Below are 15,754 nucleotides of genomic sequence, written 5' to 3'. Positions count from 1 at the left end.
CTTCATTACTCTCTTCCCCTTGCCCTGGACGTCTGAACTGCTGGGCCCCTCTGCCCTGGGCCCTTCTCCAACGCCTCCCCTGACCTCATTCACTCAGTCCCTTGCCTTCCCTGCCTCCTCTCCGGCTCCATCCGTGCATACTCCCATCTCCGTCATTTCTCTACCGGCCATTCAGACTCCCCTGCACCACCTGCAGGCCGGCCCAGGTTTCCCACCATCCTGACCCTGACGAAGGTGCCAGAGAGAAAGCAAAGGAGGCCAAGGGAGGGAGCAGTGGCCGTCTGGGGCCTCCGCTTCTGGGCCCGGAGGCTGCCTTGGGCCAACACCCCAGGTCTGAACCCCATTGCTCGGGCAGCACCACGTGGCCCTACATCCTCCCACTGCCCCCGCTATCCCAGTCTGGACTCACGGTCCAACCCTGTGGCTCCTACACAGATGTGTGGTCCCACCCAGAGGGGTGTTTAGAATGCGGTGGGTGTGGGGAAAGGAGAAAGGGAAAAAGGAGAATGTGTGTGGCTGCCTCTGTGCCAGGCAGGGGCCCAGGAGGAGCCAGTGGTGTCCAAGGCCCCAAAGGAAGCAGGTGGCCTACTTAGGCATGGCTGCTCCTGACACCTATGAAAAACTGCATTGTGCTGTCCCAGCCACTTGAGCTGGCGCCAGAACAAGGAATCTGCTCTACATCCCTGGAAAAGACCAGCACACCCTGTCCTGGCCCTGTTTCTTGGTGTGCCTTTCCAGGGCTGGCGAGCACCTGTGCCCTCCTGTGGCCTGGGAGCTACGGTGACTGCACACTGGTGCCTCCAGCACTGACGTATTGGCGTGAAGCGGGGTGTGGAGGTGATATGGCAAAGGGACCATCAGAGAAGGGCCTCCGCCCTGCAGCCCCGGCTCGGGGTCTCTCGAGTATACAGGACCAGGGCCGGTGGGGGGCTGTGTCTTAGACACCTGTAGCGTGGATTCACACACAGGGCTGCACAGGCCCAAGGCGGCTGACCCGACCCGTTGGGAAAGGTACACAACCTCCAGGGATGTAGCCCTGGGACTGGGGACTGGCCGGGCCACTCCTTCTCCAAGCTTTGTGCTCTACAAGGATATGCTGTGGGATTCTCTTGTGTGTGTGTTTTTTTTTTTTTTTTTTTTTTTTTCGGTACGCTGGCCTCTCACTGTTGTGGCCTCTCCCGTTGCGGAGCACAGGCTCCGGACGCGCAGGCTCAGCGGCCATGGCTCACGGGCCCAGCCGCTCTGCGGCATGTGGGATCTTCCCAGATCGGGGCATGAACCCGCGTCCCCTGCATCTGCAGGCGGATTCTCAACCACTGCGCCACCAGGGAAGCCCTCTTGTGTTATTTTAAGTAAGGAAAGAACAATCCTGAAAACAGAGACTGTGCAAAACTCAGAACACTTAGAGATTTAAAAATCTCTTCAAAAGCAGGACCCCACCCTGCAAAGATGGCCCCTGGCCTGAGCTGAGGAACGATGCTGCCTGAGGCGTGGCTGGGCTTGGGGATGGGGAGTCCTGATCTTGAGTGGCCCATGTTCTTGTCACACAGTGACTGCACGTGATGAGTGGGTGCTGCAGCTGGGCCCTACCTCTCTTAAGCTCAGTTCCTGGTAAGATGAAGCTTATTTTGATGACTCTAAAGTCTCACCCCACAATGACACAATGCTGATAATGACCTGAGATGCCCAGGAGCTTCTGCACTGCTGCGTTCAGGGCCCAAGGTCCCACCCTGTGATGGCCCCATCCACCTGCCCTCCCCTGCTCTGGTGCAGGTCCCAACATCCTGGCTAGAAGGGAAACATCCACACAGCAAAGGGAAAGCTTGAGGCATCCTAATGACTCCTTTCCAAGGGAAGGGAGTGCCTGGGCTCCTTGGAGAAGCCCTGTGGGGAGGCTGAGGCCCAGGGAGAGGCAGCTCGGGCTCCCTCGGGGCAGGTTCCCAAGCTTCCAGGCAGAGCCAGAGGGATCGCCGGCCAACACTGCCCCCCAGCGGTCTGAGGTGCCCGGTGGGGAGGCCTGGGGAAACCGAGCATCCGTGTGTTGGGGGCCTGGGCAGGGCAGCCTGCAGGAGGGAGGGGCCTGGGTGAGCCGAGAGAACCGTGGTGGAAGTGTGACAATGCAGCCCCCTGCCCCACAGGGTCTCCCGTGACTGCGGGGAGCTCCAGGGTCTGCAGGTCCCTTCTGGGCTGGGGTGCTGGCTTTTGTGTGGCAGGGCCCCACCCCCACAGAGCAGCTGCAGGGATGGCCCGAGGTCCACGCCCCTGTCTCACTGCTGGTGGTTCCTCCCCTCTCCACACACATCTCTCTCTGAACCATCTGAGGGTGAGCTGGAGACGTCGCACCCCTTTATGCCCCAATACTTCACTTTGTACTTTCTGAAAACAAGGACATTCTCTTAATAACCAGTTATTAGAACCAGAAATTTCACAGGGACATGGCATTATGACCTAACGCACAGATCCCAGGCACCTCCATCAGCTGTCCAGAGGACATCCTTTATGGCCTGTTTCTCCTGCCCGGGGTCCAGGATCCTGCATGGCTTCTGCATCCTGGGTCCCCTAAGTCCCCAGCAAAATGTTCTCAACAGGACAGGCTGTGGGTCTAGTGCCCCTCGGTCTGGGTCTGTCCTTGGAGTCAGGAGGTCTTGTGCTTGGAGCCAGGAGCGAGGCTGTGTCCCTCTCCTGTCCGGAGGCTCATGATGTCTGTCTGCCCCAGTGCTGGCGATGGGAGCTGATCTCTCGGAAGTGGTGTCCACAGGCTGCAGCACCAGAAAGCTACTGTTTCCCCTTTCCAGTAAGAACAACTTCTGGGGAGATTCCACATAAACAGCTTGTCCAGAAGTTCCGCATCCGATGACAAGCCCCTGGCTGTGTCATTCCCTTCATGTCCTTGGTTGATGTTCTAAGTAAGGAAGAGTTTTCCTCTCTCCTTCCTTTCCTTGTCAGTTGATTTGCATCAGAGTGAATGCGACTCCCTGTTTTAGTAGGTAGATGATAACCTGGGCTTCATGATTGACTGGCCTGGGTCCGGTCAGTGGGAGCCCTTTATGCTGGCTCCTGCATCCCTGTCATGAATCCGTGGTTGAACTGGCCACTTACCCTGGTTCCTCTCAGCAGAGCAGGAAGTTCGGGAATGCGATCTAGGCACTGGGTGCGCTCACCCACCCTGGGGAGCCACTGCCCCTTGGCTCCTGGTGGATGGAGCCGGGATAGGTACACACCTCTCTAAGTAACCCACGAGTTTCCTGTGGTGACTCCAACCCCAACCTGAGCCCCAGAGGCATCCTAGCCCTCCCGACCACTTCTTCCCCAGCCTCAGAAGCCTGGGGCCCACATCCTCTTCTCTGGGCACCCAACACACAGCTGGGCAATTACGAGCAGAGCCTGGGTGGGCCTGGCCGGCCTGGGCAAAGGGTTTTCTGTGCCTCCAATTTCTCACCCTGGGAGTGACCTCACCAAGGTCACAGGATGCCTAGACCTGGAAGGAGGTGGGACCCTGATAGCCATGCAGAAACTAAGGCCCAGGGAGCTCACTCAACACCCACCTAGGGAGAGCGGCCTTGGGCCTCAAGTTGCTTCAGCTCCCAGGCTGTCTGCCAAGGGATTAAATACCTCGATTTTAATTTCCACTCATTTGCATGGTCTCTTCCCCCTTCACTCTAAACAAGGGGATCAGAGTTATGCGAGGGCTGCTAACAGGAGAGCTGCAAGGGTCCCTGGGCTGCAGTGAGCCCCTGGCAGCACCTGGAACAGCCATGGCGGGAGAGCAGACACATCACCAATGGCATTTGCTGCCCAGCTGGGCCTGGAGCCTCTGGACTTAACTCCTAGATTACAGGACTGTGGGGACGTCTGGGGCTCTTGGGGACAGCATCCACCTACCGATGACACAGAGGGTTCAGGATCCCACTTCTAGTGTCCCCTCGGGGCTCAGGTTCCCTCAGCTTCCCCCTCACCAGCCCATATCCCTCTGCAGGCACTCCTCATATGTTCGCCCCCGCCAAGGCACGGCTGGCCCCCCTCATGTTCCTTAAGCCAGAGAGTGTCCTGGGTTGCATCTTCTCCATTCCAGGTCCTTCACAGTCCCCGAGAGTAGGTCCTGGAGCCTGGTCCCTCTTGTGTCCTTAAGTATCACTCTCAAAACTTGGCCCATGGGATGAGAACCACTGGGGGGCATATGATCGATGCTACTTCTGCCTGAGGACTCCTGACGCCTTCCAGACATCATTTGACTGTCCTTAAAACCTTCTGCTTATGAATAGGTCACGATGTGCAACCACAGGTCATCACAGGTCACTGCAGGTAATGCAGGTAATCACAGGTAACTGCAGGTCACCATCTGTGACTGCAAATAACCGTAGGTAACTGACAGGTCTCGGGAGGCACGTCACACGATGCCCTGTGAAGAAAGCCCATTCTCTGCATCATCTCCATCACGGTGTTCAGGAAGCAGGAAGGTGGCCTGTCTGGCAGACATGTGGGGACAACGTGCTGCTGCAGAGCTCTTGCCCTGGCCTGGGACCTTGGCTTAAACCCAGCCACGGAACTGGAGGGGAACTGGGTGCCAAGGGCCTGACCAGGACCAGGACGCCAGTGGCCTGGTGGCCCGTGCTCCGGACAGCATCTCAAACACTCTGAGACGCATGAGAACCACAGGCTCCATCCCTGAGGGTCCTCTGGAAGGAAAACCCACCATGTTGCATCTATTTCAGGGCTTCCCAGGCCCTTGAAGCACACAGTCAAGGACTCCTGTATTAGAGGACACAGAACAGTCCTCTTCACATGTGCAGCCTCCCTACATGCTTTTAAAGGGATCTCAGCGACCTGGAGGAAGAGGGGCTTGGCAGCCCTTGACAGCGTCTGTGGAGAACAGCACTGACAGAGCCAGCCTAGTCAAGGAAGAAGAGGGAGGGTGGGGCGGGCGGGCCCCTCACTGGTCAAGACTGCACCCCAGACCAGTTCCGCATAGGACGCAGAGCACCCACAGGGCACCCACCTCTCCCCCGACAGCCTTGGGGTCTGAGGTGTGCGGTTGCTGCCTGCCTGAAGCACCCCTGCCTTCCTTCCGGGCTGACCTGAGATGCTTCTCAATCTCAGTCACCTGCTTCCACAGCTGCAAAACCTCCAGGTGCACCTGGTCCAGCTTGTGGGGAAGGTCTTGCTGGATGGCGTCCATGTCCAGGGGTTCCCGCAGCACCTGGGAGGCCGTTTTAGAGACAATGTTAGGAAGGTGGCCAGCTCTGGGAAGGGGTCTGGAACAGATCTGCAGGGAGGACAGGGAAGCAAGAGAAGGGCAGCAGTAGATGGTAGAACGCCCAGAAAGATCGGAAGGACACATGCCGGTCAGCTTCCCCTCTGGCCGAATTCCATCACCCACAAGCCTGCAGCCGCACTGCCAAGCTGCCGCTCTTCCCGTCCCACCTAACCAGGCTCCCAGGCGGCTCCACTTGTCTCCCCCAGAGTGGGGATGCAGGTACCTGCAGCCTACACTGGACCCAAGGTTGGTTGGGCAGAGTCCCTGCACGGAGGTGTCTGGACAGTGGGCCTTAAAACCCTCCTCCTGGGCCCTAGTCCCAGGTGGAGACAAAGGGCACGTAGCCGCGGGCAGGGGTGGGGAGGCCCAAGCCTATCAAAAGGCAGAGGTGGATGAAGGCGTAGGAAGGGGCAGGAAGGGAAGTCCTGGCTGCACGAACAACCTGGGACAGCTGTGGGGTGGCCAGGAGGTGCCCGAGTAGAGTCCTGGCCAGAACTCCAAGGCCGCCCCGTCCTTCAGCTACCGCTCTCGACAACGTCTGCTCTCCCAACATAGGGAGGGGAAAAGAACAGGCAGAAAGAAAGACACACCTCTCTACACCCTCAACTTGCCAATTTTATTCTCAGGAAGATAAAATATCTTCCTATTCCAGGGCCTCCTACAAAGAATTCATAATGAATATTTTATTCTATTTATTTATTCACATACACTAAAAAAGGTGACCATTTGATAAATGTACACTGTTAACTAAAAAACAAACAAAAACCACTTCAAGGTAGACTTTTTTCCTCAGGATAATCAAACCATCTATCATTATCAAGACAGGATTAAAAGCTCTTATTTACATGTTTATTTCCTGTTTCTAGCATGTGGGGGGATGTAACATCCCAATGGTGGGGCAGAACTGGGAAAGGGCAAGCATCTGAAGACCCCCTCCTCTCATATGTGACATAGGTCTGTAATCCCAGAAATAGAAAAGTGGTCCAGTTCATCTCCACTGCAACAGCAAAAATGAACTTTCAGCCAAGACAAGGCATCTGATTTCTGGGCATTGCCTGCTCCCCACAAAAGACAGAAATTGCCAAGCAATGTCTGTCACCAGCCAGGTGTTCTGTTCCATGGAAGATGCAGAGTCTGCAGGACGGTGTAACCTATGTACTTATGGACTTGAAAGGGCACATGAAAACGTCCTCATGGGAAAGAAATGTCACAAGGCAACAGAGTGGCGTGACACCACCAGCACCAGCAGTAAGAACTGTGTTCCCAGGGACATTGTCAAGACCATGAAAAGACAAGCTAGAGAATGGGAGAAAAAGTTGCAAATCATATATCTGGGGGACTTCCCTGGCGGTCCAGTAGTTAAGACTCTGCACTTCCAATGCAGAGGGAGTGGGTTCGACCCCTGGTCGGGGAACTAAGATCCCACATGCTGCGGCGTGGCAAAAAAAAAAAAAAAAAAAAAAATCATATATCTGACAAAAGACTTGTATCCAGAACATACAAAGAACTCTGACAATTCAACAACAAGACAATAAACAACCCGATTAAAAATGGGCAGAGGATATTCATGGACATTTCTCCAAAGAAAACATACAAATGGCCGATAAGCACATGAAAACATGCTCAACATCATTTTTCATCAGGAAAATGCAAACCAAAACCACAGGTCAGGTCCACCTCACACCCACCAGAACGGCTAGAGTCAAAAAGACAGAAAAAGCACCTGCTGCTGGTGAGGACGTGAGACATGGGGACCCTCGTGCACCTGCTGGGGGTGGAAAGTGTGCAGCTTCTGTGGAAACATTAGTGGCTCTCCAAAAAGTTAAATATAGAATTACCCTGTGACCAAGCAATTCTACTCCTTCATGCATACCCCGAAGAACTGAAACAGGGACTTGGACAGACCACATTCACAGCAGCCAAACAGTAGAAGCAACCCAAGTGTCCAGCAGATGAATGGGTACACTAAATACTGGGATACTCTCCAGTTACTAAGAGGAAAGAAGTTCTGACACCTGCTACAACATGGATGAACACTGAGGACATTATGCTGAGTGAAATGAACAAGTCACAGAAGGACAAGTACTGCATGATTCCACTGATATGAGGCTCCCCAAGGACTCAGGCCCATAGAAACAGAAAGAGTAGAGTTTACCAGGGGCTGGGGGTGGGGAACAGGGAGTTAGTGTTTAATGGGGACAGAGTTTCTGTTCAAATGATGAAAGAGTTCTGGGAACAGACCCTGGTGATGGTTACACAATACTGTGAATATACGTAATGTCACTGAATTGTACACACAAAAATGGTAAACTTTATGTTATGTATATTTTACCAGAATTTAATTAAAAAACACTAAAAAAAAAAGAGATATCATGAATTAATAGCAATAAAGCACAGTTTGTGACACCAGCACCATCATGCCAGGGCGGAACGGCACTGGAGTTTGCCCAGCTGTCCTGCCTCCTCAGGAAGCAGTGGGTCGGCCGAGCACCTGGTGACAACCTGTCCCCCAGGAAGGCAGGGCCAGGGGACTGAAAGGGTCGGCACTGGCCAAGGCATCTAGAGTCACAGACAGTGATGACAAGCACACGTTCTTGCCACAGCTTGGTGCCTGGGTTTAACACGGGTCCCGGGACTCGCCCAGCACATCCTGGGAGGGCAGAGACGGGGCTCTGCGCATGGACGGCCAGCACTGCCCCTCATGCCCTGGACTCTCCTCTCTCATCTACCAGGTCCTCACTGCGTGCCTTCTAGGGACACACGAGAGGTGAGCCAGCTGCTCCTCACAACAACCCCTTCCTTGCACCGAGCTTGAGGCACAGAGAGGCCACAGCAGGTTCCTGGGGTTCACAGCCACCCCAGGAGTGCCTTCAGTCGGAAGACGTACACAGTCTAACATCAGAGGGCGGCCATACCTTCTGTCTGATCTGTGCCACCAGCAAGCTCAGGAGATGTGCCCTGTCTCCAAGCCTCCTGAACGCCAGTCCTGTGGATGGATCATCGACCGGCACAGCTCCTCCTGCAGAGAGAGTGATTTTTGTCAGACTCCCATGTCCTAAAGCCCTGGGAACTTCCAACTGCCTGTCCTCCCTTTGAGGAGATGGACATCCGAGGCGTCCAGGGCAGAGGTGTGTTCTTCTCTGCCCTCCCCTAAGGATGCCTACTGTCACTGCTGGTCTGCTGTGATGTTAAGATGTTCCAAAGCTGAGTGGATGCAGCTGGGTGCCCCCAAAGACTGAGATGAGCTGCACATGAAGAACAATCCTTATGCCAAGAAAGCAGGAGTCTTCGTGGAGAAAAAAATCCAACCTTATCAGCTAGTGTCTGGTAGAGGCCAACCTGCGTAGCCTCCTAGTCATTTGGCTGGGAATTAAGAAAATGTCCACGAATCCACAGGTCAAAGAAGAAATCACAATGGACATTAGAAATTACTTTGAACTGAATTATCATAAAAGCACTGCTTATCAAAACTTAAGGAATGCATCTAATGCTGTCCTTTCAAAAGTATTTATAGCCATACAAGCTTATTTTAGAAAAGAAGGATGAAAGATAAATGAACTGAACATCCATTTCAAAAATGAGGGGAAAAAAAGCAAATAAAGTAGAAGGAAGGACAGAACAAAGTCAGTATTAGATGCCGAGGAAACAGAAAACAACGTGCAATAGAGGGTGAACAAGACCAGAGGAGGTTCTTTGAAAAAGTTAAGTCCCTGGTGAGATTAAGCAGGAAAAATGGACAGAGACAATATAGCAAATGGAAAGGCTGTTACTTTAGATCCTGGGGGCTGTGAAAACTTGTGGAGAATACACTCCCATTGGCAAAAATTTATGCCAAATTTTTGAAAATTTAAATGAAATAGACAATTTTCTAGCAAATTATAATATCAAAAAATGACACAGAAAAAGGAAAATCTAGATAGTCCTTTAACTGAAAAAAGCCTAAACTAAAAATTTAAAACTTTCCCACAAGGAAAACTCTATGCCCAGGTGGTTTCAAAGTTGAAGTCTATCCATTGGTTAAGGAAAAATTAACATAAGTTTAATATAAACTTTTTCAGAAAACAGAGAGATAGTGAACATATTCCAAATTATTTATGAGGCCAGAATAATCCTGATTCCAAAACCTGATGTGAACATCAAGAGGAAGGAAAATTATAGGTCAATCCTACCCATAACATAAATGTGATAATTCTCAATAAAATATTAGCAAAAGAATATATCACATGTTGAGTTTATTCCAGAAATGCAGGGTTGGTTTAACATTCAAAGACCAATTTAAGCTTCTCATTTTGAACAAAATGAGTGTGTGCATTCCACCCCACTCCTCTCCCTGATTACAGTTGAGAGCCCTGGACACCACACACCAAGCCAGATGAGGAGAGTCTGAACAGGGAGGAAAAGCAGGCAGAGAGGCTGGGGACCTTGGGAATCAAAGGATGACCCACAGTGAGTTCCTGGAGTTTTTTTCCTTCCTGTTTTTCCCAACTTTGGTGCTGGAGCAGCCATGACTCAGAGACACCACTAAGCTCAGACCAGGAACCAAGGCCCAGGAAAAGGGAGACCTGTACGGCTGCTGGTAAAACAGAAGCAGAATTAAAACAGACTCAATGACAATCAGGATTTCATGACATGACACTCAAAATGTCCATGACAGAATCCAAAATTACTCATTATATCAAAAAGGAAAACCTGACCTTGAATGGAAAAAGACAAAAACAAGATGACAGATTAAAGCAACTCCAACAGGCAATCTGATACACTCTCAAAACAAATGAATATTGGAAGTTTCAGCAAAGGGATAAAAAATACAAAGAAAAACAAAATGGAAATTTTAGAACTGAAACAATAATAAAAATCTCACTGTATGGGCTCGATAGGAGAATGGAGACAACAGAAGAAAGAACTGGTGAACTTGAAGATATAATAGAAATTCTCCAATCTGAACAATAGAGAAAACAGACTGGAAACAGACAGATAGACAGAGCCTCAGTGACCTGTGGGAGAATAACAAAAGATCTAACACTCTTGCCATTGGAATCCCAAAAGGAAAAACAGTGTGGAGCTGAAAAAAATACTTGAAGAAATAATAGTTGAAAACTTCTCAAATTTGGCAAAAGACGTACCTTCAGATTGAATGTCAAAAGGATAAGCCACGGAAATCTATGCACGGACCATCATAATCAGATTTCTGAAACTAAAGACAAACTCTGAAAGCAGGCAGAGAGAAATGATTCACAGGCAATGGACTGCTCATCAGAAATGATCACCTGATTTCTCACCAGAAGAAAATGGTATATTTTAAGTGCTGAAAGCAAAGAACTGTCAACTCATAATTTTATACCAGTGGATATATTCTTTTTTTTTTTTTGCGGTACACGGGCCTCTCACTGTTGTGGCCTCTCCCGTTGCGGAGCACAGGCTCCGGATGCACAGGCTCCGGACGCACAGGCTCAGAGGCCGTGGCTCACGGGCCCAGCCGCTCTGCGACATGTGGGATCTTCCTGGACAGGGGCACGAACCCGTGTCCCCTGCATCGGCAGGCGGATTCTCAACCACTGCGCCACCAGGGAAGCCCTGGATATATTCTTCAGGGATGAAGGTGAGATAAAGACATCTCAGATGAAGAAAAACCAAGAGTTTGTCACCAGCAGTCTTGCTGTAAAGGAACTGCTGAAGGAAGTGCTTCAGACAGAAGGAACCTGGAATCAAGAGTAATGGAAAGGGGAAGGATCCGGGAAAAGAATGGACCATACCTTTCCTCCTGAGTTTTTAAAATTATGTTTGAGAGTTGAAAGCAAAAACGAGGATCCTGTCTGATGTGGTTCTCAATGTACAGAGGGGTGGTATTTGCGACAATAAAGGGGGTGATGGGGCCTGACTGGTGGTAAGATCCCCACATTCCACTTGAAATTGCAGTGTTGACATGAGTTGACTGTAATAAGTAAGGATATTGTAATACCTAGAGCAAACACTAGAAAGAGTACCCAAAAGAGATACACTGAAAAGCTAGATTAAAGTGGAACACTAAAAAATGTTCAAGTAACCCAGTGGAGGCAGGAAAGAGGAAACCGATGGATAGAAAACAAATGTGAAATGGCAGGCTTGGCTCCTGACACAGCAACAATTACATCAAGTGCAAACACGCTAAACCCACTGGCTAAAGTATCACAAAATGGATTTCAAAACTGCCTAGCTACATGCTGCCTACAAGAAATTCACTTCAAATGCAATGATGGAGGTGGGTTAAAAGAAAATGGACGATAGGGCTTCCCTGGTGGCTCAGTGGTTGAGAGTTTGCCTGCCGATGCAGGGGACGTAGGTTCGTGCCCTGATCCGGGAAGATCCCACATGCCGTGGAGTGGCTGGGCCTGTGGGCCAAGGCCGCTGAGCCTGCGCGTCCGGAACCTGTGCTCAGCAACGGGAGAGGCCACAACAGTGAGAGGCCTGCGTACCGCAAAAAGAAAAAAAAAAAGAAAATGGACGATAATAAAGATACACATGCAAACGACAAACAGAAGCAGGACTGGGACTTCCCTGGCGGTCCAGTGGTTAAGACTCTGTGCTTCCAATGCAGGGGGCTAGGATTCTATCCTTGGTCAGGGAACGAAGACCACACATGCTGCACAGCATGGCCAAAAAAAAAAAAAAAAAAAAGAAGAAAACTGGACTGGCTGAATTAGCATCAGACAGTAGACCTGAGAGGAAAGGAAATTACCAGGATGAAGAGGAACACCACATAATGGTATACAGGTGAATTCACCAAGAAAACATAAACGTATATACACTGAACAACAAAGCTTCAAAATACATTAAACAAAACCTGATAGAATCATGACAAAAAAATACAGATTTGTATTACCATAGGAATAGGAAGAAACCTTCTTAATCTGACAAAAAAAAGGTAAATATTAAACTTTAAGGTGTTGAAAGTTTTTCTCTGGGATCAGGAAGAAAGCCAGCTATGATCAATATCATACTAGAGATTCTACTCAGGGGAAACAATACAAGAGAAAAAAGTAAAAGCTATCAGCACTGGAAAAGACAAAACTAAAACGTCCACTATTTGGGACAAGATGACTAGGTAGGCAGAGTGTCCTGCCTGCCCTTTCCTTTACTTCCTGAACAATGGACCCCATAAACGATCAGATGGGCGGTGGCAGGAGGTTACCCTCTGTGGGCAATCTGCCTGGGGGCTGGCGGCCCAGCAGGCGAGGGTGTCAGGGTGGAGGGCAGCCTGGTTTGGCTGTCAGAGCCCAGGAGGGCCTGGGTAAAAGGGTGGGGCCTCCATGTGAGGAAAGGCCTCCGTGCTAGGGAGGCTGCTCACACCCAGGAACTGGATAGAAGAAGTAATGTACTGAGGAGGTCGGGAGTCAGGCTTCTCGTTGTTGGAAAAGGAAGTTAAGAGTAATGAAAGTGGAGACTAGAACAAGCCTGTGATCCTGGACCAACCACAGAGGAACAGACTGACGGATAAGTTTGTCTTAAATTAAGACCTTCTAATGCTTCAGGAGATGGATCCAAAAAAATATTGCTAAGATTTATGGCAGGGTGTTGCTGCCTATGTTTTCTTCTAGGACTTTTATGACTTCTGATCTCACATTTAGGTCTCTAATCCATTTTGAGTTTATTGCTGTATACGGTGTTAGGGAGTGTTCTAATTTCATTCTTTTACATGTAGCTGTCCAGTTTTCCCAGCACCACTTATTGAAGAGGCTGTCCTTTCTCTATTGTATATTCTTGCCTCCTTGGTCATGGAATGAAATTTTGCCATTTGTAACAACATGGATGGACCAGGAGGGCATTATGCTAAATGAAAGAAGTCAGACAGAGAAAGACAAATACTGTATAACACTTATATGTGGAATCTAAAAAATACAACAAACTAGTGAATATAACAAAAAAAGAAACAGACTCACAGATACAGAGAACAAACTAGTAGTTACCAGCACGGAGAGGGAAGGGGGAAGGGGCAAGATAGGGGTGGGGGATTAAGAAGTACAAACTATTATGTACAACATAAATAAGATTCAATGATATATTGTACAGGAGATGGCCCACTGTGCTGGGTCAGCAGGAGCCAGAGCAACGGCTCTCACGACTGCTATTGGAAGAGGAAATGGTGTGAATAGTCTGGAGACAGTCTGACAATCAACCAAAACATACTGCAGCTCAAAAGAAGCCAGACAAGAGTACACACGTGTAATTCCACTTATATGAAAAGTCAGCCACAGGGTGAGGAGTCAGGACAGTGGCTGGCTCAGGAGGAGGACAAGGGGCTCCTGGGGTAGCACATTTGTAACAGCTCCTTGGGCTGTGTTACTGGACAGTCCACTGGACGGAGCACATGACACGACACAAGGATTCTCACCGGTGGTGTCTGTGGAGGCCAGGACACTGGGTTGAATGCCAGCACAGGACGAGGTCGTCTTCGAAGGATCTAACACATCTTCTAGTTGTTCCTCCAATGTTTTAAATTTATGCTTTAGAGTTCGCATTTCTGCTTCAAGGGCCAGAACATAATCTTCCAAAAAACCCAATAAACACACAGGCACATGCGTTTACACTCTCACCCTTTATCTACCACCCTCGCCCTCCCCTGCCTGACCCTCATGACTGTCCCGTGCTGTCCGTGTGATACCTTCCATGCTCTCTGAGGGGGCCCCACGGTGAGAAGCAAACACTCATCCTCCTTCAGTCCTGCAACCCTTGACGCACCGACACAACCATCTCATTCTGCGTGCAGCCGTCTCAGGCGCTGCCCCTCCACTCACCACCCCTCGAGACCCTGCTCCAAACAGCATGGGGCTGGGCGACCTTTGGGGCTTGGATGGTCCCCTGAGGAAGGGCCTGCTCCCCTAGCCCCACCAGCCCACTCCAGGAGAGCACAGCGCCAACCCAGCCCCTGGTCCAAGTCTGGCTCTGGTTTTTAAGTGTGTCAAGTGTGTATCCTTCACTTTTTCCTTCCACTTACCAATAAAAAGTTTTTACTGTATATAATTTGACTTAAGATCCCTTCCCTTGGAGGAAAAGCAGCTGTCATACTTTGAAGTAATCTATCAGAGGGGATGTTCATTTGTAAGACTCCAAGTGAAGCCTATTTTGGACCCAGTAGAGATGGTTCCTCATCCTCCCTCCCCCTCTCTCCCCCTCCCCCTCGCTCACCAGGTACAGCTGAATCAGCGGCTGCCTTTGGGTCAGGCTGGTTTGTTTGTGAGGTCTCCCCTCCTAACTGGGCAGAAGGAAGAATCCGATCACTTAGACTTTCCATTTCTTTCCTCATTTGTGCAATAACATTCCGCAAGCTTGTGTTCTGCTCTTGTAGCTGCTGGATCACAGTAGATGGAAAACTTTTACTTATTTCTTCTTCTTGATGCCTTACAAGCATCTGTCAAATACGGAAAAAAAAGAAAAAGAAAAAGAAAATGGTTACAGCCAAGAACCAATGATTCCCTGTGCACTGAGGCCAGCTGCATCTGCATCCACCTGCCCCCGTCCCTGCTCCCCGTCATCTGTCCTGGAGGTGGGTAATGTTGACAGAAGTATGAAAAAACTTTTTCTTCTGTGTTTCATACAGACAAGACCACTGTTTTTCAAAGATAACTTTTACTGAGAAATTTGGGGACCCTTCCTTTTTAGTCAGAAACTCATCATTCACCCATTAGAGTGGCAGTTATAAAAAAGACAGACGATAACAAGTGTTGCTGAGGATGTGGAGAAAATGGAATCCTTGTGCACTGTAAAAGGTAAAGGTATGCAGTGGCTTGTAAATGTAAAATGGTACAGGTGCTGTGGAAAACAGTCTGGCTGTTCCTCAACAAAGTCAACACAGAGCTATTATACGACCCAGCAATTCCACTCCTAGGTATAGACCTAAGAGAATTGAAAACATACATACACACAGAAACCTGTACACGTTTGGAGCAGCATTATTCATAGTAGCCAAAATGGAAATACTCAAATGTCTACTAACAGATGATGGATAAACAAAGGGTGTTTCACAGTGTTACTGTAAAACATTACTCAGCCATAAAAAGGAACGATGTTCTGACACATGCTACAACATGGAAGGACCATGAAGACATCATGCTAAGTGGCAGTCAAGGACTTTAAAGCAGTTCCCATGAATATACTCCAGGATTTAAAGAAAAACATGAACATAAAAAGAGAAATGGAAGATATCAAAAAAGAACCAAATAGCATCTACAGAGATGGAAAATATACTGTCTGAGGGAAAAATTCAGTGGCTAGGATGGGATTAAGAGCAGATCAGGCACTACAGGAGAAAAGATGAGGGAACATAAACACATAGCAGTAGAAAGTATTCAAACTCAAGTACAGAGTGAAAGAGACCAAAAAGAACAAATAACAACAGAGCTCTAGTGACCACGGAATAATGTGAAGCAGACACACACTAACCCAGATCATTGATGGGGACAGAAAAGGATTCAGAACTTGTTGGCAAAAAAATTTCCAATTTGATGAAAACATAAGTTTACAGAT

At 49.4% G+C, this 15,754-nt stretch overlaps 1 protein-coding gene across 1 annotated transcript in view; it reads right to left on the bottom strand.

Annotated features, from left to right (window-relative positions):
* The window catches only part of CCDC57 (coiled-coil domain containing 57), a 109,089-nt gene that overhangs the window by 53,109 nt on the left and 40,226 nt on the right, over window positions 1-15,754 (bottom strand). Inside the window, exons 13-16 of the mRNA XM_067021008.1 lie at window positions 14,417-14,639; window positions 13,623-13,775; window positions 8,170-8,273; window positions 4,997-5,197 (exon numbers count right to left, since the gene is read on the bottom strand). Of these exons, the coding sequence (XP_066877109.1) occupies window positions 4,997-5,197; window positions 8,170-8,273; window positions 13,623-13,775; window positions 14,417-14,639 (681 nt within the window). The remainder of the gene's footprint in view (window positions 1-4,996; window positions 5,198-8,169; window positions 8,274-13,622; window positions 13,776-14,416; window positions 14,640-15,754) is intronic.

This window comes from Kogia breviceps, chromosome 19 (assembly GCF_026419965.1).
Source record: "Kogia breviceps isolate mKogBre1 chromosome 19, mKogBre1 haplotype 1, whole genome shotgun sequence".
NCBI classification, from domain to species: domain Eukaryota; kingdom Metazoa; phylum Chordata; class Mammalia; order Artiodactyla; family Physeteridae; genus Kogia; species Kogia breviceps.
This window is presented reverse-complemented; position numbering and strand designations above follow the sequence as displayed.